The 25,820-nt window shown below is 40.2% G+C and overlaps 2 protein-coding genes across 2 annotated transcripts; one reads left to right on the top strand and one right to left on the bottom strand.

Annotated features, from left to right (window-relative positions):
* The first annotated feature begins 11,931 nt into the window (after positions 1-11,931).
* Positions 11,932-12,867, top strand: LOC123823434 (olfactory receptor 1N1). The gene has a single exon (XM_045846163.1). It carries the CDS (start codon positions 11,932-11,934, stop codon positions 12,865-12,867), a length of 936 nt encoding a protein of 311 aa, XP_045702119.1.
* Positions 12,868-19,097: 6,230 nt separating this feature from the next.
* On the bottom strand, positions 19,098-25,596 carry LOC123823313 (olfactory receptor 1J4-like). Its single transcript, XM_045845902.1, is given in 3 exon segments — positions 19,098-20,066; positions 25,107-25,436; positions 25,438-25,596. Coding segments are annotated over 3 exon segments (1,458 nt in total).
* Positions 25,597-25,820: the final 224 nt, after the last annotated feature.

Raw genomic sequence — 25,820 nt, 5'->3', positions numbered from 1 at the left:
GAAACTTTTGCCTAGTTGTTGGGCTGGGAAGGGAGAGAAGTGTGTGTGTGTGCGTGCATGCCCTACCTCTTCCAGATTCTCACCTGTAAAAGTACGGATTGGTTTCAGGTATCTTCAATTCTCTTCTGAGTGGAAAGTTCACAACAAGGGACTGCCTGCGACCTTTCTGGCTCAGTCAGTAAAGCTGAGGTTTTTCCATAGGGTTTTAAAGGCTCCTAAAACACTATCCCCTCAAGTGCTCATTAGAGCCAACCTCAGAGTTATTGTGCAGCCTACTCTCCAGCCAACTCTGGCTGGGTCCTGGGGGAACCGAGGGCATCTCTTTCCCAGGGGTTAAAGTCTCAGATGTGGGTCTTGGAAGTGTGGTTCAGAAGCTTCTTGCTGGAGGCCTCCAGGGAGCTCCTGTCTGTACACTGGACAGTTTAATGTCTGTCCTGTATCCTGGGGAAAACAGCATTGAGGGTGACATCAGGGGCATAAATTCTGACATGACTATTTCTGCTAGAGATTTGTCTAAACAGAGTAATCCTAATATGAAGCAATGCTTTCAAGTCCTAAACTCCCAATTAAATGAGGCAGCCTACATAAAACATAGTAGCCATAATACGAGATATATAGCAGCTGCTGAAAATGTGACATCCGTATTTTATTACTACTGCCTCGTATTGTACTTGTTGAACACGTTCATTACATGTTCTCACAGAATCCAGCGAGTTTAGGATGTAGGAACTATTATTATCCCAATTTTACACAAGAGAAAGCTGAGGACCAGGGAGGAAAATGATTTGACCAAGGCTGTACAATTACTAAATGATGAAGTGGAGTTCCCACCTAGGCCTGCATGACTCAGGAGCCCATGCTGCTAACAATTATACTTCATCCCAGGGTCATTGCTGCTTTTAATTACTAACAATTTCATAGGTGTAAAATAATCTCATTGTTCTAACTTGCATGTCTTTGGTTAGTAGTAAGATTAATATTTGTTTTATTTGATCTTTTACCATGGGTAATTATGCCTCAAATTATCCTGTTAATGTATTTGCCCTTTTTTTTCTGTTGGGGTGCCTGTGCCTTTAAAAATGGATATTAAAGACAGTAAAGAATAATGAAAACATTTTTTTCTGGGTGTTTTGTGTGCTTTACATTCCAATATGTATAGAAATTTTTAAAAATTATTTTTGTAGTCAAAATTGGTAGGTATTTGGTTTTGTGATTTTTTTTCATCATTTTTATACTGAAAAGTCCATTATATCTCATCAATCAAGGAAATCCATTTAGTTCCTTCTTCTAGATTTTAAATACCATGTGTAAAATTTTAATTTACTTGCAATTTATGTTGTGGTGTAGTGAGAGAAAAAGATCTACCTTTATTTTTAATTTTTCATACATAGCTAGTTTTATCAGTACCATGTTTTTAATAACCCATGTGTTTTCAGTTTGATAGTTAGTTGTGAGCACTTATACCTGGCCTGTAGGTGTCCACTGGCACTCTTCACAGCATGGTAGCAGGGTTCTGATAGTGGGCATCTTGAGAGCAAGCATTTTAAGAGGCCAAGGTGGAGTTTGTCAAACTTAGCTTCAGAAATCCTAGAATCCCACTTTCATTGACTTCTATAGGTCAGACAAGTCACCAAGGCCAGGCCTGTAACTAAGGGAAGAAAGTTAATCTCATCTAACAAAGAATTTCTGGCCCTTTTTAATTTGCTACAAATTATTTACATTCTTTCCACACTCCAAGTAGACTCACTCCTTCCCAAGAGCTTCAGAATCTCATCCCATTGCAGCATTAGGTTGATGTCCAAAATTTAATGAGGTCCACATGAAAATGAGTTTCCTCAGACCTGGGAATGTGAGAGATAAGTTATCTCCTCCCTTCTCCACACACATTGGAGATATAGAGAGGTGAAAACTGCAATGGACACTCCATATCCTCCATGAGGGAGAGTGGGACTGGGGCAGACAGGAGCACATAGCTGTGCATTTGTTGTAATTGCTGCTAATATTCCACTGATGGGTGAATCACAATTCATCTGTTTTACTGTTTACAGTTGTTTAGATGATTTCCAGTTTGGTATTTCACAAACAGTGGGCATATAAACATTCTTATACTTGCTTCTTAGGGAATAAATATACACATTTTGGCTGATATGCTTAGTAGTAGAATTTTGGGGTTCTAGGTTTTGCATGTGTTCAGCTTTAGTTTTTCCAAATGATTACAATATGGTGAAAATAGTGGATATGAGAATTTTGGTTGATCCTACCCCATTCATACTTGGTATAGTCTCTTTTTCCCCCTGATTTTAGCTATTCTGGTATGTGTGTAGTAGTGACACATAGTTTGTTAAATTTATATTGTTCTGATGACTAATGAAGTTAAAAACTTTTTACATATTTATTAAAATATATGATACTATGTTTTGTGGCACATTTTTCAAGTCTATTAGGTTTTCTTCCACTTTTTACTTTGAAAGTGTTTATTATACTATATACAAGTATTTTGTGATGTGTATACATGACAAGTATCTCGTCCTTCTTTCAGGGTTGGCATTTTACTCTCTCTATTGGTGTCTTGATAAATACAAGTTCTTAATTTTAATATAGTCCAATTTATTTTTTCTTTATGGGTTTGCTGTTCGTCTCCCAAGAGAGAGTTGCATAGTACTTGATTATGAAGATACCCTCTTGTGTTTTCACCTAAAATCTTTATTATCTTTTATTGATATATCAGTCCATTTGGAATTGGTTTTTACATGCAGCATGAGGTCAGTGTCAAATTATTTATTTCCATTTGGATACCCAATGAACTCAGATACTTTATTGATAAGATCGGTCATTCCCTGTCATGTTGAAGTGTTACATTTATAATAACTCAGGTGATCATTTGTTTGTGAGTCATTTCTAGACTCTGTTCTCTTTCATTGGCCAATTTGTTTGTCCTTGCCCAATACCACAGTATAGTAAGTCTTGATATCTGTATAAGTCCTCTAAATTTATTTCCTTTCAAAGTGCCTTGATCTGCCTTGGTATTTGCATTTTATATGAACTTGAGCATTAAAATTGCCATTTACACACACACACATACACACACACACACACACCCCCCTCCTGCTGGGACTTTGTGATTTCATTCATAGACTAATTTGGGAAGAATTTGTATCCTTACGGTGCTGAATATTTCATTCCGTTAATATGGTATATCTCTTTCTTTATGCCTACTTTAGTTTCTTTCAATGATACTTTTAAACATTTATGGTTTTAATATTTTGTAAATTGTAGTCTTAAATTTTTTATTTAAGGTTTTGAACATTTTCTTAATTGTGTTCCTGGGCGTGTATTCCTTTTTATTCTAATGTAGTCTGTTTAAAGTTTTTTCTATTTGTTCATGGATGATATACAGAAATACAACTGGTTTGTATACATCAAGTTTGTATCCAGTGACCTTGATATATTCTTTTATTAATGCATTAAGTTAGAGATTTGGAGTGACTTTTTAGGTATAGAGTTAGGTTGTCTAATAACAATAATAGTTTTTTAAAAATCTCCAATTCTTATACATTTTTATTTCTCTCTCTAGCCTCATTATATTGTTTGGGACCACTAGTGAATGGTCAATAGAAATAAGAAAGAGTGACAGAAATGTCCTTGACTCTGATTCCCGGGAAAGGCTTTCAGTCTTTCTTCCTTGTGTGACACTTTCTGTAGAAATCCTTTATCAGATTAAGGATAGTTCCTTCTATTTTCAGTTTCCTATAGGTTTTTGTCACCAATTGGTATTGAAGTTTATCAAATGCATTTGTGGCGTCTATTGAAATTTCGAAATGATTATTCTCCTTTTCATGTCAATGTAGTGGATTTCATTGATTGATTTTCAAATGTTAAGCTAATCTATCACCATGAAATAAATCCTTTGGCTCAATTTCCACTTTGATTATTCTCATGAAGAGCTTGTGTAAGACTGGTTATTTCATCCATAAATGTTTGGAAGAATTCATCAGGAAAATCATCTGGGACTTGACATTCCCATTTTGGGAATGTTTGATAATGGATTTTGTTTCTTTAGTAGATGATCAAGCTACTCAGAATTTTTCTTTTGTTGGTTTTAATATATTTTTATTTTTGAAGCATTCTTTTCATTTTACTTCAAATGTAAGTGAAATTCATTAACTAAAAGTTGCTCATAATAGCCTTATATTGTTTTTACATTAAAAAAAACTAAGGAGAGTGAAAAACACAATACCTGTAAAAGTTACTGAATTTTTGAATTTATATACATAACCATGTAGCCACTATAGAGGTAAAAATGTAAGACATTTCTACAGTTTTCCTTAATAGAATCCCAGAGGTAAGTGGTATCTTTATATATATATTAATAAAGTTAAATTAATGTCAACACATACCCACAAATAAAAATCCAGGCTTAATGGTTTTGCTGTTTGATTTGGTTATTTAAAGAGAAATTAAAGTTACTCTTACTACAATGCTATAGGAAATAGACAAAAAGCAGCAGTTCCCAATTCATTTTATGAAGCTAACAAATATTGGCAAGAAGAAAATTACAATGATGGTAACGCAAGTTATCTATCACTGTGTAACAAACCACCCCCAAACTTAGTGTCTTTGAACAGCAACTACATTTATTTTTCTCATCGTCAGTTTGCACAGGCTGGTTGGATAGCCCCTCTCTGCTTCATGCAATGTCAGCTTGGTAGTAGAAGGCTGAGACCGGACCACCTGTAGGCTTGTTCACTTGTGGGTCTGGTGGTTGATGCTGAGTGTTGGCTGGGAATGTCAGCTGGAACACCTAGACGTGGTCTCTCCACATAGTTTAGGCTTTCTCACAATATGATGGCTGGGTTCCAAAGCCAAGTTTCCACCAACTGTAGAAGGCATAAACAAATTGTGGTATATTAATGCAATAGAATTCCAGTCAATATAGAAAACATAAATCATTTTTATCAGTATATACCACAACATGGATGAATGTCAAACACTTTGTGGTGAGCAGAAAAAGCCAGTGGCAAGAGTATGTGCTGTAAGATTCCATTTATTCGACTCTCTGGAAAAGATAAATCTAATCTATTATGATGTAACTCAGGTTGCTGGCTGCATGAGACTGGAAGTAGGAGAGGGAGGGGCTTGTTTGGGGTATGGATACAAGGGAACTTTTTAAGGTGATAAAAATACTCTCTATCTTGATTGTGGTAATGTTTACATAGATATACAAATTTGTTGAAACTCTTTGCAAAATGCACATAAATGAGTGCATTTAATTTTATGTAAATTATACTTCAATAAGTTAATTTTAAAATAAGGTAGATTAATGAATGGATAGAATAGATAGATATCTATTAGATATATAGATAGATATCTATTAGATATATATAGATAGATATCTATCTATAGATAGATACATGTTAAAGCAAGCATAATGAAATCTTAAGGATTAAAAATAGATGGCTGTTATAAGGGTATTCACTGTAAAAATCAAATTTGTTGTGTGTTTTCAAAATGTAGTAAAATGTTGGAGAAAAAAGACTGACTACTAGTTTTGTTGAGAATATTTAGCAACTAGGACTCTCCATTATTTTGGGAGGGAGTGTAAATTTGTATAATTTTTGTATAATATATATAAATTTGTATAATTTTGGAAAATACTTTTCTACATATACTAAAGCTAAATATTGTTTGCCATATTACCCAGGAATATCACATCTAGGGGTATACTCAAGAGAAATAAGTATATAGACCCACAAAAGGCATGTTTAAGTATGTTCTCTCAACTTTACTCATAATAGCCAAATCAGAAGCAATCCATATGTCCATCAACAGAAAAATAAAGTGTTTCATTTGTATAATGAAATGTTACACAGCAGTAAAGAGAACAAATTTCCATGTGCAACAACATTATTGAGTCTGACAGATGAATGTTGAGCTAAAGTAGCCAAATACAAGAGTTATACAATATGATTCTTTTTACATGAACTTTAAGGCAAAAGTAACCCTATGGTGATATGCATCACAAAAGTGCTTACCTCCAAGATGATAGTGCCTCATCATGGATAAGAGGGAGCCTCTGGCTTGAAGGAAATGTTATATGTCTTGGCCTGGGGAGTGGTTACATTGGTATGTACATATGGAAAATTCAAGGAGCTTGCACTTCAAATTCACATGCTTTACTGATACATGCTGCAACACCGTAAAGCTTTTGGAAACTAGCTGGAAGCTCTGTGCTTATAGGTGGAGATATCAACATTGAGTTTCACTGTAGGGTAGTCTGGCTGGGAAGCCGTTTTTGAGGAAGGGACGGACCCGCACTGCCTTATGTTTATGGTTCTTTCCTGTTCAGCTAGTCAGACTCTAAAGAAAATTCTTAAAATATTCTGTACTCAAGGTAGAGATCTGGGAGCAAAAGCATAATAAAGGACTGTGGGTTTCAACATTCGGCATTCGATGTGCATGTATAATCATGTAATTAGTGTAATTCTCCTGTTTGTGTGTGTGTGTGTGTGTGTAATCACTAATCTGAGTTGTATGTGGCAATCCCCCAGTCCCAACCTTCTCCAGAACGTAAACCTCCCAACTTTTCCTGGTTTAGGAGAGGGACAGTATTCCTGTAGCATGGGCTAAAAAAGGAAATACAGGGATCTAGTTTCTTTTAAAATAGCTGTCACCTCTAAGTTTATTTCCCTTTCACGCCAGAATCCAGAGGTATCAGGGCTTCCAGTTTTGGGAGCTTTTGAAGATTTGGGAGCTGTTGACAAGATTGATTATTTTATTTTATCTACTGCCAATGTAGGATTCAGCTTTTCCATGTCTTTTTTTTTTAACTTTTTGACTCTTGTAATAACACTTAAAACACAAACACATTGTATAGCTAGCTGTACAAAATATTTTTTTATTGTTGTTCAAGTACAGTTTTCTGCCTTTCTCCCCTACCCCAACCCTCCCCATCTTCCTCCCGTTTCCATCCTCCACTTGTTATTGTCCATATTTCCTTTATAATAGTTCCTGTAAACCCTTTACCCTTTCCCCCCATTATCTATACCCCCTCCCCTCTGGCCATTGCCAGTCTGTTCTCAATTTCAATGTATTTGGCTATGCTTTGTTTGTTTTTTCATTTTGTTGATGAGGTTCCTGTTAATGCTTAGATTATATGGTATTTGTCTTTCACCACCTGGCTTATTTCACTTAGCATAATGCTCTCCAGTTCCATCCATGCTGTTGCAAAGGGTCAGAGCTCCTTTTCTCTTTCTGCTGCATAGAATTCCATTGTGTAAATGTACCAACCCTGTTAGTGGGGTTGCAGACTGGTGCAACCACTACGGAAATTATGGAATAATTTCCTCAAAACTAAAAATGGAACTGCCTTTTTTGACCCAGCAATTCCACTACTAGGATTATATCCTAAGAACCTTGAAACACCAATCCAAAAGAGCCTCTGCACCCCAATGTGCATAGCACAATTTACAATAGCCAAGTGCTGGAAGCAACCTAAGTACCCATCAGTAAATAAATGGATAAAAAACCTTTTCCATGTCTTAACTCTGTTATCACTGTCAAAGAAAAATTGTACTACATAGGGCTAGACAGGGAAGCTTTTATTAAAGACTATTGCAGTTGGGGAGAGAGATGGAACTCAACTCCCTTGAAATAAAAGGTAGCTCAGAAGTGCTGGGTTGAGCCAGTTTCAACATACTGGAGGGTGTTCCAGGAGGCTTGAGCAAATGATTACACCATCTGTGCTTGCTAATTGCCTGTCTGTTGTCTGTCCATCAAAGTTAGGTCCCCATCCTCCCACAGAGACTGGAAGATAGGTGTGCTTTCTTAATAATTACATTTCAAAGGGATGGTTCCCAGGTCATTGAGGAAGAGATTCCTAGATTGTAAAACTGGCCAGAGCCTGAGAGAAGATTTACATTTCAGATGAGCAGGGAAAAATTTTAACAAGTTTTCAAGAGTAAAGCTCTGTAAGAAAATGGAGGCGCAGGGTCCATAGTTAGGAAGAAACTGTCTGAAGTTTAGTTGAGTTGAAGACTATGTAAAGATTGTCTTGATTACCACTCCCTCATCCAATGGTTTTCAACATCTGAAATTCTGTTGTTATTATTTGCTTTCCACTCTTCTCTGTCCTTGTGGATTTTATGTCTTTTTAAAAGTCATTTTACTCTCATTAGAATTTTAGGAGAGAGTGAAATTAAGTGCTTGACTTTAATGTAATATCTTTAACCAGAAGCATGAGAACTATTTAAGAAACAGATGTCATATGCCACTAAACTAAACTAATGTGAATATTGGCACTTTTGAATTTCATAAGGGAAGAGCTTAAGGACAGAAGTCTTGTTGCAAGAGGGCAGCTAGGAGATTGATTTACACAGAGTCCTTTTTTATTTTTTTGTCATGAGCTATGTTTACCATTTAACATAGAGAAAGAAGTAAAGCTTTCAGAAATTTCAGATAAAGCCAGCACTGTACTAATTTGGTCTGTTATGAGAAGTACAGAGGGGAATTTGGGCAGTTGTGAGTGTTAGCTCTAACAAGGCTCTAGGGAACTGTGTCCCATAATTCCCTGTCTCTAAATACCCAAAGTAGAGCATGTTCACCCTCCTCCTAGTATTAGCCTGAGAACTAGCAGCTCCCTGTTTCTGAGTCCTCAGTTTGGGTTTCAAAATGCAAAATAAAATACTTCAAAATTCCTGAAGACCTGGGTTGACTAGGGCCAGAGTACCATGGGTCCTAGATCATCTTAACTACTCAAGACAGTGCCTCTTCTTCTGGTCTCCAGCTGATGTCTTCTCTGTTCCAGCTTGGCTTTACAATCCTTTGTTGATCTCTTGGGCTCCTCATCTGGAATCCTAGTCTCTTTCTTTCCCCCTGTTTGCCCAATCTTATTTTTAATCCTAGTTTAGCAACCTAACTTTTTTGCTTCTGGCTACTCACCATCTGTATTTATTATTCTTGACCCTGAACTGTGATTTTAGTTAGTCCCAACACAAAGATTGTCAGGAGGAATCTCAGCTCTTCTCTCCTTCCTCCAAATTAAGGACGTCTGCAGTGCCTTCTCAGTACCAGAGTAGCAGTGAAAAGAGAAACTCGAGACAGACAGTTGTAGGCCAGCAAGTCCTGCCGTTGCAATAATCTCCCCATCATCTCCAAGAGAGTTCTTAACCTGTGAGCAGACATAGTAATTGAAGAAGCAGCGGAGGTAAGTTAAGGGACCTCATTACCCTGGGATGACAGATCAGAGGTTGCCCCAAGGTTCTGGAAGCACCTCAATGTTTTCTCTGGGATCTACAGAGTTTTTTGAGGCTATAGGCAGGATGAAGGATGGGAAACCTTTTTGGGAAAGGAAGAACCAAAGGGTGGGGCAAGGAATATTAGCACAAGACCCCTGAGTATAAAGAACAAAAGGTAAAATGCTGGACTTGCAATGGAGAGTTTTGGACCCTTTTTAGAGGATTTGAAGGATTTTCTGATGTTGACTGGTTGGTGCAATAGACGAGGGACTTCTCTAGGAATAGTCTGATCAAGTTGTTATATGCTGACAGAGGTAACAGAAGAGACTCACCTCTGCCGTGAAATAACTTGCAGTCTCTTTGAGAACCGCAGTGGCATTGAATGGACTTGCTGCAGGCAGGATCTGGATGTCAGGAGCACATGGCATTGTTTGGCAGTCTATGTCATGCCCCTTTTGACAAGATACACAATTACTTGTGTCTTAAAAGAGAGTCTCTTGCCTTCCAGGACATGGTTATTAGAAAGTGTCCAGTCAGAGGAGTCTGATCTTCATGAGGCATCACATTCCCCATCGAGAGATGGAGTAGGGGAGAAAATAACTTAGTTTGTGACTTTCTGATCTCTCAGATGAGTTATAAAGCTCTGAGATATGTTCCTCAATTAGTGTGGGGTTCAGAGGTAGATAAATATGCATTGTTTTTAGTTCTCAGATGTTGTTCTTGCTAAAGTTTGAAGTATGTACTGCAAAATATGAACAATGCATCAGTAAATCTTTTTAAAAAAGATTTACTTTAGGCCCTGGCTGTTGTGGCTCAGTAGATTGAGCATAGGCCTGTGAACCGAAGGGTCACTGGTTCTATTCCCAGCCAGGGCACATACCTGGGTTTCAGGCCAGGTCCCTGGTAGGAGATGTGTGAGAAGCAACCACACATTGATGTTTCTCTTTCTCTCTCCCTCCCTTCTCCTCTGTCTAAAAATAAATAAATAAAGTCTTAAAAAAAAGATTTACTTTATTTTTAGAGAGAGGGGAAAGGAGGGAAAAAGAGAAGGAGAAACATGAATGTGTGGCTGCCTCTTATGAACCCCACACTGGGGACCTGGCCTGCAACCCAGGCGCATGCCCTGACTGGGAGTCAAACCAGAGACCCTTTGGTTCTTAGGCTGGCACTCAGTCCACTGAGCTACACCAGCCATGGCTGCCTTAGTAAATCTTTCATCACTTTGGAGGTAAGTTTTTCTTTAGGTGTGGACTTTGAATAGAAATTGGGAATAAGAACATATTTGATCTATAAGATATTAATTACAAAAAATAATAAAAAATTAAAAGACAAAAAAAAAAAGAAAAATGAAACAACAGCTGACTTAACAGAAAGGGCACTGGTCTGAGAGTCTGGATACCCTGATCCTTGTGTCATGTCTTTCTCCAAGGCACAGTGTAAACTTTACTCTTTTGAACCTTAAGTTTTGTTTTTATAATCACTTTTCTGAAGCTTAGCTTATTCATCTGTGAATCAAATGAAGAGTTGAACTAAGTGAATTTTTCTTAAGCTTTATTGAGCATTACAATACCTGAGGAGGGTTTAGTTTTCATTTTCAGTTTTAAATACATATACCCAGACTGTATCCTAGAGAATTTAACTCAGTAAGTCTGAGGATTCTGTTTTGTTAATAAGCATCTCACTTGGTTGATTAAACTGGTCCACAGACCAATATATGGGGACATTTGGACCAGATCCTATGGGCTGTACTAGTTCTTAAACTTTATTGTTTTTCTGTAGAAGACAAATATACAAGATAGGAAGGGTAAGTGAAGCTAAAGATATTAAACTAGGAATACTGAGGGATTAATACAACTCTGGTGATAAAAAATCACTTTCTATCTGTACTGATTGATGATACAATTTATGGTGTCAAGGCTGAGTTTGAATTCTGTCTGAAATATTTACAAGCTGTGGGTCCATGTGCAAATTACTCAAGCATCTTTATCCTCAGTTTTCTCCTCTGTACAAAGACAATAACAGTAGTCTCTGCTGCCCAGCATTGTTTCAGGGTTCCAGGAGGCAGTCTGTATGAAGTGCTTAGTAGAGCACCTGACATGTAAAAAGTGGCTGGTAGATGTTAGCTACAAGGTGATGGTGATGGCAGGGACAATAATGCAAACAGTGAAGAAAATGCAGAACTCCATCTTCTCTAGTTCAGGAGAAATGATGAAGGGATAAAGGGACATGCGTCCTTCATATGCCTTTCACTCTAAAATGAGATATTATAAGTGTTTTAAAAAGAATTTTGTATGGCTATAGGGGCTACCAGGAGCGTGTAAGATCTAGCTCACCTCAGTGTACTCATGTGTCCATGTCACTGCAATGATGAAATTGATATGGGGCTGTGGACCTAGTTCAAGACGTGGTAATCCCCAGCATTGAACATGCCTAGTGCCTCCTTAGCAGAGTTTCCTCTGTATAAAAGATTGATCAGAGGGAAGGATGAGGAAAGGGGGGGAAAAAAACAGTGAGAGTCCCAAGGAAGAGAGAAAAAGAAGAATCTAGAGTCAGATTGGAGGTAAAGTCAGGATTGGGGATACCAATGAATTTAAAGGGAGATTTAGGAGTTAGAAGATTTGGAAGTCAGCAACATGCAGAATTCTAGAAGAAATGTAGCACTCTAACTGTCCTTTCTAACTTCCGATGCTCCAGAGTCATGGAAAACCAATCGTGCCTCTCTGAATTTTTCCTCCGAGGAATATCTGGGTCACCAGAGCAACAGCAGTTACTCTTTGGTATCTTCCTGTGTATGTATCTTATCACCTTGACGGAGAACCTGCTCATCATCCTGGCCATCAGCTCTGACCCGCACCTCCACACCCCCATGTACTTCTTTTTGGCTAATCTGTCTTTTGTTGATGTGGGTTTAACATCCTCCACAGTTACCAAGATGCTGGTGAATGTTCAGACTCAGTGTCATACCATCTCCTATGCTGGTTGCCTCACACAAATGTATTTCTTTCTGATGTTTGGTGACCTGGATAGCTTTTTCCTGGCCGTAATGGCGTACGACCGCTATGTGGCCATCTGCCACCCTCTCCACTACTCTGCAGTCATGAGCCCCAGAGTCTGTGCCCTGCTGCTTGCCTTGTGCTGGGTCCTCACGCACACTGTTGCCCTGACTCACACCCTCCTCATGGCTCGGCTGTCCTTCTGCATTGTGGGGGAAATAGCTCACTTTTTCTGTGACATAACTCCTGTCCTGAAGCTGTCATGTTCTGACACCCACGTCAACGAGTTGATGCTTTTTGCCTTAGGAGGCACAGTACTCATCGTCCCCTTTATTTGCATTGTCGTCTCCTACATCCACATTGTATCGGCCATCCTGAGGATGCGAACTCCTGGTGGGGCGGGCAAGGCCTTTTCCACCTGCAGTTCTCATCTCTGCGTTGTCTGTGTGTTCTATGGGACCCTCTTTGGTGCCTACCTGTGCCCTCCTTCTGTTGCCTCTGAAGAAAAGGACATTGCAGCAGCAGCAGTGTACACTGTGGTGGTCCCCATGTTGAACCCCTTTATCTACAGCCTAAGGAACAAGGACATGAAGGAGGCCCTTAGGAGGCTCCTCAGTCATGGGAGAGTTTTTTCTTCTTAGATATAGTGGTAGCAACCTTTAATGAAAAGACATAGGCTTGGAGCCAGACAACCCTGGCTTCAGTTTTGGGTCTACCACACACTAGTCATAAGGTTGCTAACCTCTCTGAGCTAGTCTTCTTATCTAAATGGAGATAATAATCCCTAATAAGGTGACTTGGAGGATTAGCTGAGATAAACTATGAAATGCATCTGGTATAGTGGCTAGTAAATAAATAGTAAGTTTTCAATAAATGATAGCTGTTATTATCACTGTTGTCTCTCTTCATCCTTCCACTACTCAAAAAGTCAGAAATCTTTTCTCTGAGATTCAGTCCTTTAGCAAATATATACCAGACACCTACTTTGTGCTGGGAGCTGTTATAAATGCTAGGGATATAGCACAGAACAAGACACAGTTCCTACTTCCATGACACATTCATTCTAGATTATTAGTTTGTCAATTACAGAAAATTGGGCAGAGCATAAATCTTGCTTATAGCACTTAAATGGAGGTCAAGACCCTCCCACCCCACCCCCACCCCCCCAAAAAAAAGGAAGAAGAAGGATAGAGTTTCCGTTCCAGGAGAGGCAGAATAGGTGATGAGTTCCCCACCAGAAGGTTAAAATTCAGTGTTTAGATTTCCGTGCCAGCCGCCCCACTTCCTGTGGTTTGCCAGGACTTCCCCAGGAGGCATTGAGAGCTCCTGCACTGCCTCTTCTCCAGCTGGTCGGAAGTGCTCCATGAAGCCTGTGTTGTTTTTGTGGCTGGTCAGTAGGAACGCTGCGACCCTCTTTTCTTATTTGCCTTCTGCTCTAAAAGGGGCATCAGCAGCTTAAATTCATTGCAGGGACAGACAAAAGTACGTTTATACTCACATAAGTGTTGTTCTGCCTCCAAGAATCTTATACATATTTCAAATATTATTTTTTTAAAATTAAGGGCCATATAATTTCAATTTTTTTGCATCTCTCTGGTATGACCAGGTGTCCCTGGGCTACCTACACCTCTCTCCTTATCGCAGTTTGTTTCTAAGACCCAGCGTATCTTAAAATGTTTCACAATTTCTGTATTCTTTCAACAAATGATTATGGAACATCTTTTATGGAATCAAACTGCCCCAGGTGTCAGGAGTTGGCAAGCACGAATGTGACTCGCTGAGTGCAGTGTGCCACATCTTAGTGCTTGGGGATTCCGTATGTTAGGTGACCTGGAACAGGACTTCTGTTCTTCTCCCTAGATCTCCATTCCAGATATTCTCTCTCGGAGTCCTTGAATGGGTGAGGAGAGCTTTCTCACGTAACCAGAGCTGCAGCAACCTTGGGGTCCTACTGCTCTTGTCTCCTCAGTCTACAGCTCTCCTTTCATTTGACTGCTGTCTACTGTTCTACATGCTGCGGGCCACTGGGAGTCTCCTCTGAGCCAATGGCCTCCAGCTGGCTTCTGTCCTTTGAGCTGGCAAGAAAATGCCCTCCACTTCTCGTGATTAGCTCTTTCAGGAGCAGGTTTCTCAGCAGAGTTCTACGGCCTCTGATGACAGTTTGCAAACATGTGGGAGGCTGAGGTGTGAGATTGCTGGACACAGACTCACACTGTCCCTGCTGTCCATGTCCCCTCTGACATCCTGAACCTGCTGCTCAAACTGCTCAGTCAGCCTGGTGGACCCTCAGGGAGTCTTAATCTATTGACAGTGCAGTACATGTTTAAATCCTGTTTAGGTCTAGATTTAAATTCTTTGCCACAGGCCCCAAGCAAACTAGGAGATGAGGCTCGGTGTCTACTTCGGTGACCCCCATATTGCAAAGGTCCACCAAGGGGCACTGTTGACTATCACTGTTCAGTAGTATAACATCCTTAGCTCCTACCCAGCCAAAATAATTACCACTGTGTTCCAAGTTCCAAATGTATTCCTCCCGTGGTACACCCAGCTACACTCACTCCCAATCCCAAAGTTCACACCTCTATTCCTTTAAGGTCACTGATTTCAAACAAGTTTAATGTAGTGTTGACATTAAAATGATTCACACTGAAGTACAAATTATTTATAAATCTTTGCATTTTGGTGGTGTGATGGGAGTGAGATGTGCTTTTCATGAGGATCAGTGTGGATGGTGGTGGGGATGAAGAGCTTCCTGGTGCCTCTTGCCTAGTTAGGGTATTTGCCTTCCTCCTGCTTGGAACCCTTTATTCAAAAGCAGGTGGTCACAAACTTGTTTCCTTGCTTCATTAAGACTGTTAAACCTAATCAAAATTACTGAAAGTGCCTACCTAGCCTTCCACTGTGTTCTTAAATATCAGTTCAGAGCCAGAGATCAAGAACAATTCTTTATTCTACCACCTAGTTCCCATTGATTACCAAGATCAGGTCTAGTCTATTTTTAGAGATATTCTCTTACCTATCCCCTGTGCAGCTGTCTCTGTTCAAACGTACATCACCTGTTACCTGGATATATTGATTGAGCTCCCTGGCCCTAGGCTCTCCAATCCATTGCCAAACCATCGTATACATTGGTAACACAGACATAGCCTACCCCATGTTTAATCTCTACCTCATCCCATCCCCAGGCAACAGCGCTCCATTCCGTGCAAGGCAGCATCTAAGCTCCCCAACAGGGTACTGTAGCCCCTACATAACATAGTCCTTGTCTGCCTGCCTAGGCTCATCTCTTGATGCTCCACCGACTCATACACACATATAATTTTTATTTTTATTTTTATTTTTATTGTTTAATTTTTTTATTGCTCAAGTACACTTGTACCCCTTTCCCCCATTACTCTCCCCTGTTCCCCCCCCCCCACACACACACATTGAATCCCCACCCTGTTGTCTTTGTCCACGGGACCTTTGTACATGTTCAAGTACATGTCACATGAAGTGACTTGAATCACTTCACACATATATTTCCGTGGTATTTCAGTGCCCCAGTTCCCTCTGTTCTCTCTGCCTAGACTGCCATTTCTGCCACTTTCTGTTATAATCCTGAGCATCCTTTAACACTTACCTGAAGAACTACTTCCCCTGTAAAGCTTTTGCTGATATACAGCCAGCATTGACCATATCTTCCTTTGCGCTATTACCATTGATTGTAAGTATGTCATTGTCTCTAAGCCTCAGTTTCCTCAACTGAGACATGCAGATAACAATAGTATATGCTTCATAGGATTATTATGAGGATTAAAAGTGATGATACAGATAAAGCTTTTAATATAGTGCTTGACCCGTAGTAAATATGCATAATAAGCAGTTATTATTAGTAGTATTATATGAAAGCACTTTTTAATACTCATACATATTTTTGAGTTCACCTGTCTCTAGGATGTTCCCTTTGTTAGCATGGAGGTCATGTCTTTATCCAGCTCTGTGACCAAGGCTAGGCCTACTGACATAGAGTAGTTAACTTCCTAAATGGCTATTGAATTACAGAATCAATAAGAAATGGAAAATCTCATTATTTTTCTGGTATTCACTCCAACACTTTATCCTTAATGACAAGTACATTAAGTTTTATGTATACTTGAGGTTCCTCCTGATTTCATTTACAGCTGCTCCCCCCTCCCCAAAAAAGAATCTTCAAAGATAATAGTAAGTGCAACACTTAGGGTTTTCTATATTTCCCTTGAAAGCCAAATGATTCTAATTTAGTAAGTCTCCACTTTACATATGTGACAAAATAGAACCATTTTTACTTTTAAAATTTATATGTCTGAGTTAAAATTTTATGTGTATAGTAATATATCATCCAAAGCTCCAATGTGAATGCTGGAGTGCCTAGTTCTGTGATACTGTGGTTCTTCTCCCCTGAGAAAAGTCTGTCTATGGTTGTTACACTTTGAAAGGTTAATGTTACCTTTAATTTTTGTGAAGGACACAAACTGGTCAGTTGAAGTGTCAGTGCTTACTAACTTCCACAAGTATTTGAAAACTTGTGACCACATCACACACAATTTTGAAAACTGTAGCACACCTTGTTCTAAACCCAGTGAAGTGTGTTCACCAGAGAAGGTCATGAGCTAGCTTTGGCATGGCTGAGGGGAGATGCCCCAGATAAACTGCGTACTTCCAAAGCCATTTCCAGAAGATCTACATATGTATTGAATCAGTATTGCAACTGCCAGTTTGCATTGGGCTGCTGTCTACAACCAGGGAAGGCCGATCTAGCATGACAGGTGGTGATAAAACACTTCCCAACAGGTGAGTGGGCTTGGCATTTCTTGAGAAAACTCCACTCAGAGCAATGCCACCAGTCCATGGCTAAAAATATGAATGACAGTGGTACCCCTTTGAAGGATGGGTCTGACAGGGCCCGACAGAAGATCAGAGATCCAAACAACAGAACTGGAGTGCTAGCAGAGAAACCCAGCCAAGTATTCATGGGTGTGTCCAGGCCATCCAAAGCCTGCTTCCTCTAGACTAGCAAGACAGTCTCCAGCCTCGTTCAAGTTTTGTTTTGGCTCTGGAAGTGGTTGAGACTGAACCTGTAGACAAAGAGACTTTGTCTCTTAAGCTTCATGCCTGCAGCTTAGTAGAGTAGGGTGGGGGCAGTGGGCACTCTTTGTTTTTCCACATTAAAAAAAGCTGGGATGCTGAAAGGCAGACCATCAGCTCCAGGTCCAGGGCAATGCTGAGTGAATATTGAGAGTAGAGAATAAGATTCTCTTCTGATCTGTCTTTCCTCATCTACCCACCTAACAACTCACTCATCCATCATTCCTAAAGTCATTGGTTCTAGTTCAAGCCAGAGAAGATGCGTTGCTGTGTCCTAGGACAGCTGATGGACTTTGAATTGTGGTGGTAATTTACATGACTTGCTCCCCATGCCATGGCCATGCTTACCATAACTCAGGCATTATCTATGCAAGTTCTCCAAAATTCACCTCATGCGTAGGTAGGGAAAGCTAATATTCATTGCTGTAGGTCATTTGTAATGCTAAGCCAAATTTGGCATTTCATTTATTTCAAATAAAAAATATATTAGATGTCTTAGTAGTTTCTCAATTTACCCAGAAGAAGAAATTGATAGTCAGGGGAGTTAAGTAAATTGCCTGAGGCCACACACACTCTGATAGGTACAGTTCACAGTTGGGATCTGGCTTCTCCCTTATAGCTACATGGTGCTGGATCTCACGAGTACTTGTGATCCTGTTTATTCTTAATTAAGTACAGCCTGAAGAGAACTGTGTGGTCCCTCACTAGATGGCAGTGAAGTTAGATTACTTGGGTGCATAATACAAACCAGGGGTCATTCAGCTGAGCGGAAGTGATTTTCCAGAGAGACAGATACTGAAGAGATTGATACATGGAGCAGCTGAACTCATAACTGTGGGTATTTTCCTGGAGCTACAAGGGACACTATGCAGTTTCTTTTCCTGCCCCACCATCGTCTCCAATACCAACAAAAAATACAGAAAGAGCACTGAATGGGAAGTGAGGAAAGGAAAGGAGATAATTTACAAATTCCCAATTCTGCAACCTGTCAGGTGCCAAGGGAGCCCTATTAGCCAATATCTTCCAACAACTCACAAAAACTAATAAATTCCCAACATCAATCAACTTCCCACCCCCACCCTCTGGAAACCACCCTTCTATTCTCTGCTTCTATGAATTTGACTGTTTTTGATTCCACATATAAATGAGATCATGCAGTATTTATCTCTTTTGAGTCTGACTTATTTCACTTAGAATAATGGACAGCATTTTAGGCATGCAGGATGAGTAGTTCCTGAGAGCCGATGTACAGCATGGCAGCTACAGTTAACAATGCAGTGTTTTTCACTTTTATTTGCTAGGAGGGTGTATCTTAAATTAAGTCTTCTCATCACCCACAGAGCAGTAAAATGAAAGGATATCTATGTGGAGGTGATAGATACATTCATTTGCTTAATTGTGATTATTTCACAATGTGTACATATCAAAGCATCAGGTTGTACACTATATATTATACAATGTTTATATATCAATTTTACTTCAATAAACCTGTTTTTAAAATAACTAATAAATTCCCAGGAAATAAGAGAGAAAAGACGTCAATTGTACTAGCTATCAGTTTCTCACTGTAATGGACAAGAGTCATGATCAATAATATCAAGTTAGAGCTCATGATTTATACTAAAGAATTGCAAGGAAAAGAGAGAATACCTGTACCAGAATGTAATTTGACTTATCAATAACTTACCAAGCACTTATTCCATGCAGGGCTCAAGACTGTGGGGCTCAAGTTTGGGGGTCTGGCATCTGGGAATAAATGTGTCTGTTATAGAGATGAGCAAATGTTGTTGAGACAAAATGGTTGCCTGTTGAGGAGTTTCTCCAGGGCCCCCTTCATGTCCCTGTTTCTTAGGCTATAAATGAAAGGGTTTAGCAGTGGAGTGACCACTGTGTACATCACAGAGCCAATTATGTTTTTTTTACTGGAGGTGCTGGATGAAGGGAAAAAATAGAGCCAAATAATTGTTCCATAATAAAGAGATACCACTGAGAGGTGGGAGCCACATGTGGACAAGGCTTTGCAAATGCTCTTGGTAGATGGAACCTTCAGGATGGTGGCCCCAATGTGGACATAAGAGATCAAGATGCATATTAGTGGGAGAGTAATGACAGCCACTCCTACTGTGAAAATGACCAGCTCATTGAGGGACGTGTCTGAGCAGGACAGCTTGAGAAGGGCACCAAGGTCACAGAAGAAATGGGGAATGGTGTTGTCAGCACAGAAGGACAGCTGGGCCAGGAGAAGGGTGTGGGACAGGGCACTGGCACAGGACAGGATCCAGGACACAGCCACTAGTGAGGTACAGAGTGCTTCTCTCATGATGGTCATGTAGTGGAGGGGGTGACAGATGGCCACATACCTGTCATATGCCATTGAAGTGAGAAGAAAGCTGTCCAGGTCTGTAAAAAATATGAAAAAATACATCTGTGCTATGCACTCTGCATAGGGAATGGATTGATCCTGAGTTTGCATGCTCATTAACATCTTAGGGACAGTGACAGATGAGAAAGAGATGTCAGTGAGGGCCAAGTGGCTGAGGAAGAAGTACATGGGCGTGTGCAGGCGGGAGTCCAGCCTGATGAGCAGGATGATGAGCAGGTTGCCCAGCACCGTGGTCAGGTACATGCCCAGGAACAGGGTGAAGAACACACCCTGGTGCTCTGGCCGGATGGGCAGCCCCAGGAGGAGGAACTCCGACACACTGCTCTGGTTGTCCCTCCTCATGGACCTCCTCTGTCAGCTGGGGATGAAAGGACAATGAGAAAAGTATAATCAATAAATGTTTGATCCTGGGAGATGTCCTATATTAAGTGATATTGATTCAATTAAATATAAAATGCAAAGTTCTCTAGTGAAGAAACGCAGTGTCTTCAGTGGAACTCAGGCAAATGTAACTGAGGTTGTAGATGTTTCCTAGGCCCAAGGTTTGATGCTTTTGAGGAGGGTATGGAACTGTCCTAGGGATTACAGGCAGGACATCATCGAGCAGGCAGCTGTCTCTACTCTTCCTTTTCCCAAGGCTCAGCGTTAAAGGTGTGGGAGTTGCTGGCCAGTGGTGATTGTGATATCCCTGTCTTTAGGAAGTAGTAATAAGAAGTGACTTCAGAAAGAGCACAGAGAAGTGATGAGCACCTGTGTACACTCACACACGCAGGCATGCATGCACCTGCTCCTGACAAAGGACCCAGTTCTGCTCTGAACGTTATGCTGAAGTCATCTAGCCTCCTGGAGTAGGGACTAGTCTTTCAGCTTCTCAGCGGGACACCCAGGAACCGGTCTTCTGCTTCTTAAACCTCTCACTGATATCAGAGGGAAACAGCACAAGCCTGGGGTTCATGCTTCTCAATTCACCAGCTTCAGAAATGTAGATGGGAAGACTCCTCTCTATCTACCAGGGAAAGGACCCAAGGGACAAAGCAACAGGTTCTTGGTAAGAGACCTGCATTAAACACATCTTAATTGCTCAGTCTTCTTCTACTCCCTCCAGGACAGATGCCCTAGGGCAGTGGTCCCTAAACTTTGATGTTCAGCATAATCACCTGCGAGCTTATTAAAGATGCTGTACCTCCAGAAATGCTCATTCATGAGATCAGGGCTCCAGGTAATTCTGAGGCAGATGGGTAGACTTTGAGGAAACACTGTCCTTAGAAAGAACATCAGGGTGGATGCCCTGCAAGTGTGACCCCAAAAGAAGATGTGGAAAGACCTCCTTCCTGCCCTTCCCTGCCAGATTTGTGTTCCTCCTGATTAGCTCATAACTTGGGGGGTGTGAAGAGGGGGTTTTCTCCCCAGTGGATACTCCTTTTTGGTTTGCTGCTTATGAAATGAATTCTGGTTCATGATGGAACTGCAAACAACGTAAAAATGAAAACAAAGCATAAAGTACTCAACCTTCCATTATTATTTTTGTCCTAAAACGGTTTCTATTCATAAATTTTTATTTACATAAATGGGATTTATTTGAACTGTATGTTAAAGCTTTCTTTTTCTACAATAATTTATAATATTTGCATTTTTGTATGCAAATATAGACATAGAATACATACAGTATCAATAAATCAATATACTTAAAAATGTTAAGTTTTTGGGAATGCAGACTGGTGCAGCCACTGTGGAAAACAGTATGGAATTTCCTCAGAAAATAAAAATAGAACTGCCTTTTGATCCAGCAATTCCACTGCTGGGATTATGTACCTACGAACCCTGAAACACCAATTCATAAGAACCTATGCACCCCAGTGTTCATAGCAGCACAATTTACTATAGCCAAGTGCTGGAAGCAACCTAAGTGCCCATCAGCAAAGGAATGGATCAAAAAACCATGGTACATTTACACAATTGAATTCTGTGCAGCAGAGAGAAAGAAAGAGCCTATACCCTTTGCAACAGCATGGATGGAACTGGAGAGTATTATGCTAAGTGAAATAAGCCAGGCAGTGAGGGACAAATACCATATGATCTCTCCTTTAACTGGAACATAATCAGCAAAAGGAAAATAAAAAAAAATATAACCAGAGTCATTGAAATTAAGAACAATTTAACAGTAGCCAGAGGGGAGTGGGGAGGGGACAGTGGGGACAAGGGTTTTCAGGAACTACTATAAACGACACATGGAGAAAACCAAGGGGGAGGGTGGAAACAAAGGAGGGAGGGAGGTTTGGAGGGAATGGGGGGAAGGGTGGGGAGAAAATACGGACAACTGTACTTGAACAACAATAAAATAATTTAAATTTAAAAATGTTAATTTTAGTCATTTTTTATTGAATTAACAAAGCTTTACTGTGAAAGTCTATGAAAGATTACACTAAACCTGGAAGTCTTCTACTTTGCTCGTTGTCTGATCAAGGCTACTTCAGTATCTCCAAAGACATCCTTTTTAATGGACTCCATTGTCTCAGTTTTTCTGTGCCTGTGTCTTGTTCCTTTGCAGAGAAAAGAACCTAACTTTGAAAATGCCCATGGAAATACGTGGAGAACACAAGTCCAAGTGGAACCCTGTGGAAAGACAGGCCACAAAGCAGATTGTTTTCATTTACTTGTAGCCTAAGTTTAAGTCTGTGGAATGAAATGAATAAGGCAAAGTTGCTATTTAATATTTGACACATATCAAATATCAGACTCTTTCAAATGTTTTGATTTCCAAGTTCACACCTCAGACTAGAGTTTGGGCATCACCACAGCCTTAAATGTCACTCTACTTGCTTATTATGTCCTAGTAAGTCTTACATTTACGTGTAAAGTTGGGTAACCATATTGCATTTTTCATAGGGCAGACACAAAAAGGAGATGAAAAGACTAGGGTACAAATCTGAGCCCCATAACAGCAATATGGGATTCAAAACAGATGCTGTTTTGTGGGCTGTGTCAAGAAGCATGGCAAGTCAAGTGAGGACTTCTAGACACGAATGACATCATCTAGCAGAATTGCTCAGTGCCTTGTCAAGAACTCCAGTGTCCCTTTGTGGGTATACAGGTACTCTGAAATCAAGTAATGCTCTAAAGCAAATGTACATTTTATTGTGCATCATGTGTGAAATAATTGTTAGTTAAAATATTAAAGTATGTTTTTGAGTGACATTAGGCACATTACAAGTCATACTGAAATCCCACAAAGCTTCATGAAAACAGAAAAGCCACCAATGGATATAAGATGTGATTTTTTTTCAAAACTTCGGCCTCTTTTGCATTGAACATATAGTCTGGTGTGATGATACAAAGCATGATATATAGTATTTCATATATCTATATTACATATGAAAGACAAAAGAAAACCTGGTAGTTCAGGAAAGAACTTTTTAAAAAAATACTTTTATTTATTTTTAGAGATAGGGGAAAGGAGGGAGAAAGAAAGGGAGAGAAACATCAATGTGTGATTGCCTCTCATGGCACCCCTACTTGGTGACCTGGTGGGCAACCCAGGCATGTGCCCTCACTGGGAATCGAACCGGCAACCCTTTGGTTCGCAGTCCTGTGCTCAGTCTACTGAGCCACACCAACCAGGAGAACTTCTGATATTAGAGACCAGCAAAAGAAATTTACTGCAACCAGAATCAATCTGAAAATATCAACATGAACCACAGATTTACTACTATAGTAATTAAGCATTCCCTTGATTCCCTCCACCCACTCCTAGATTTCATGTAAGATGTTATGAATGTGCATCTTAGAACCTCCACAATTTAACTCTTTCCACCAGGGCCCTTCAAGTTGCAGTTCACAGAGCCACAGCATGGATGGAACTGGAGAGTATTCAGTGGGGGCATCATGTGGGGGCATCATATGTGCATATTTGGGGGCCCCACCCCAGAACTACTGAAGGATCAGGATTTGTGGCGGTAGGTTCAGGGAACCTCTGTTTTAACAAGCTCTCCAGGAATTGTTGTGCACATGACAGCCTAAGAAGCTTTGCTTTCATTCTTCATTTGGCAAGGTAGAATGCCCATGAAAGGTACAGTCAGGGCCAGAACTGGTGTGGCATTTGTCGGAAAGTAGTGACATGTTCCCAGACTGTGCACTATAATGTGGTTGTACACCATGGGGCAAAAGTAGGTTTAAAGTTGTGAGTACACAAAACACAGAATTTATTCTTGTGCTGCTATTTATTAATTGTATCATTATTGTATTGTTTTCCACACTAACAACTATAAACATACTATTGCTCCATCCTTTGTACTTGCAAAGGATGACAGCATGAAACGTGCTTTCACTAATGATGGTGTGGGGGCCTGAGCAATGTCAGCCACACAGTGCTGGCCAAGAGGAGACCTGACTGGTCTTGGTTTCCTACAGGGATCTTCATCTTCATAGTTGTAACATTTTATACCATGGGCAGAGAGTAATACATTTCCTCTTATTTAAGTGGCAATTAGTTTGGATTCTTTGATTTGCATAGACCCAAAACAATGAAAAGAAAGACCCATTTAGTCTGTATAAATTGTGTAGTGAAATAATATGGCTAATTTTTAATATTCTGGGTGTGTTAAAACCTAAGATTATAGTCCCAAAATATAAGAGTTTTGAAAAATCTTCTCAAATAAGGGACAAACTGTTTATTATTGTATCATTTATGCCCACAAATGCAGAAATAAGAAAACTAATTTAGCATTTGCTAATCAAAAGTTATTCATAAAGGAGAACACCGTTAACAAGAGAATGGAGTTCTGGTCCACAGATATTTCCCGAGTATGTCCAACATACCTTCAGTTGTCTCAGGGCTTATGTCTCAAGACACCTTAAAATTTTCAGACATATTCAAATGGAAAATCAAGTCTGTGAGATCAACAAAGATGAGGTTATGTTTGAAATAAACATCAAAGTTATTGCTGACAGAAAAATGTTAATTTACTGAAAAGTTTCCCAAAAGCCTGTTTCATGTCCCTATTTCTAAGGCTATAGATAAAGGGGTTCAGCATGGGTGTGACCACTGTGTACATGAGGGCCATAATGATGTCCTTGTCAATGAAATTGCTTAATGTTGGGAAAAGGTACTGTCCGAACATTGCTCCATAATACAAAGACACCACAGACAGGTGGGACCCACATGTGGACAGTGCTTTATAGACCCCCTTGGCTGAAGGAACCCTCAGGATGGTGGCCCCAATGTAGCCATAAGATACCAGGATACATATAAATGGCAAGGTAATGACCACCACCCCTTCTGTGAACATGACCAACTCATTGAGAAAGGTGTCTGAGCAAGAGAGCTTGAGCAGGGCACCAAGGTCACAGAAGAAATGGGGGAACAGTATTAGCAGCACAGAAGGACAGCTGGGCCAGGAGAAGGGTGTGGGACAGAGCATTGGCACAGGACAGGATCCAGGACACAGCCACTAGCAAGGCACACAGCTCTTCCTTCATGATGATGGAGTAGTGCAGAGGGTGACAGATGGCAACATATCGGTCATATGCCATTGATGTAATAAGGAAGCTGTCCAGGTAAGTAAAAAATATGAAAAAATACATCTGTGAAATACACCCTGCATAGGGGATAGATTTGTAGTTAGTGTGAATATCCATGAGCATCTTAGGGACAGTGACAGATGAGAAAGAGATGTCAGTGAGGGCCAAGTGGCTGAGGAAGAAGTACATGGGCGTGTGCAGGCAGGGAGTCCAGCCTGATGAGCAGGATGATGAGCAGGTTGCCCAGCACTGTGGTCAGGTACATGCCCAGGAACAGGGCGAAGAACACACCCTGGTGCTCTGGCCGGATGGGCAGCCCCAGGAGTAGAAACTCTGACACGCTGCTCTGGTTGTCCTTCTTCATGGCCCTCCTCTGTGTGCTGGGGACGAAGAATGGTTGAGACTATTAAGAATTCTGTAGTAATTATTCTTAGCTGTCATATAAAGAATATGTATGTTTGATTACTAAAACTGGGAAACTTGTTTCTCATATATTCCTTATATGTTGTCAATAAGGGAATTAGAAAAACTGTCAATGAGGTATGTTAGTGTGAGGTACCTTTTCTGTGTTCACTGACCAAATAGAAT

The sequence above is a fragment of the Phyllostomus hastatus genome, unplaced genomic scaffold, assembly GCF_019186645.2.
Source record: "Phyllostomus hastatus isolate PE091 unplaced genomic scaffold, TTU_PhHast_1.1 phas_contig_495, whole genome shotgun sequence".
Classification (NCBI taxonomy): domain Eukaryota; kingdom Metazoa; phylum Chordata; class Mammalia; order Chiroptera; family Phyllostomidae; genus Phyllostomus; species Phyllostomus hastatus.
The sequence above is the reverse complement of the archived record's forward strand: the minus strand, read 5'-3'. Positions and strand labels throughout refer to the sequence as shown.

What these genes read in the sequence shown, in the direction of transcription:
- LOC123823434 (XM_045846163.1), top strand. Translation starts at nt 11,932, where the DNA reads ATGGAAAACCAATCGTGCCTCTCTGAATTTTTCCTCCGAGGAATATCT.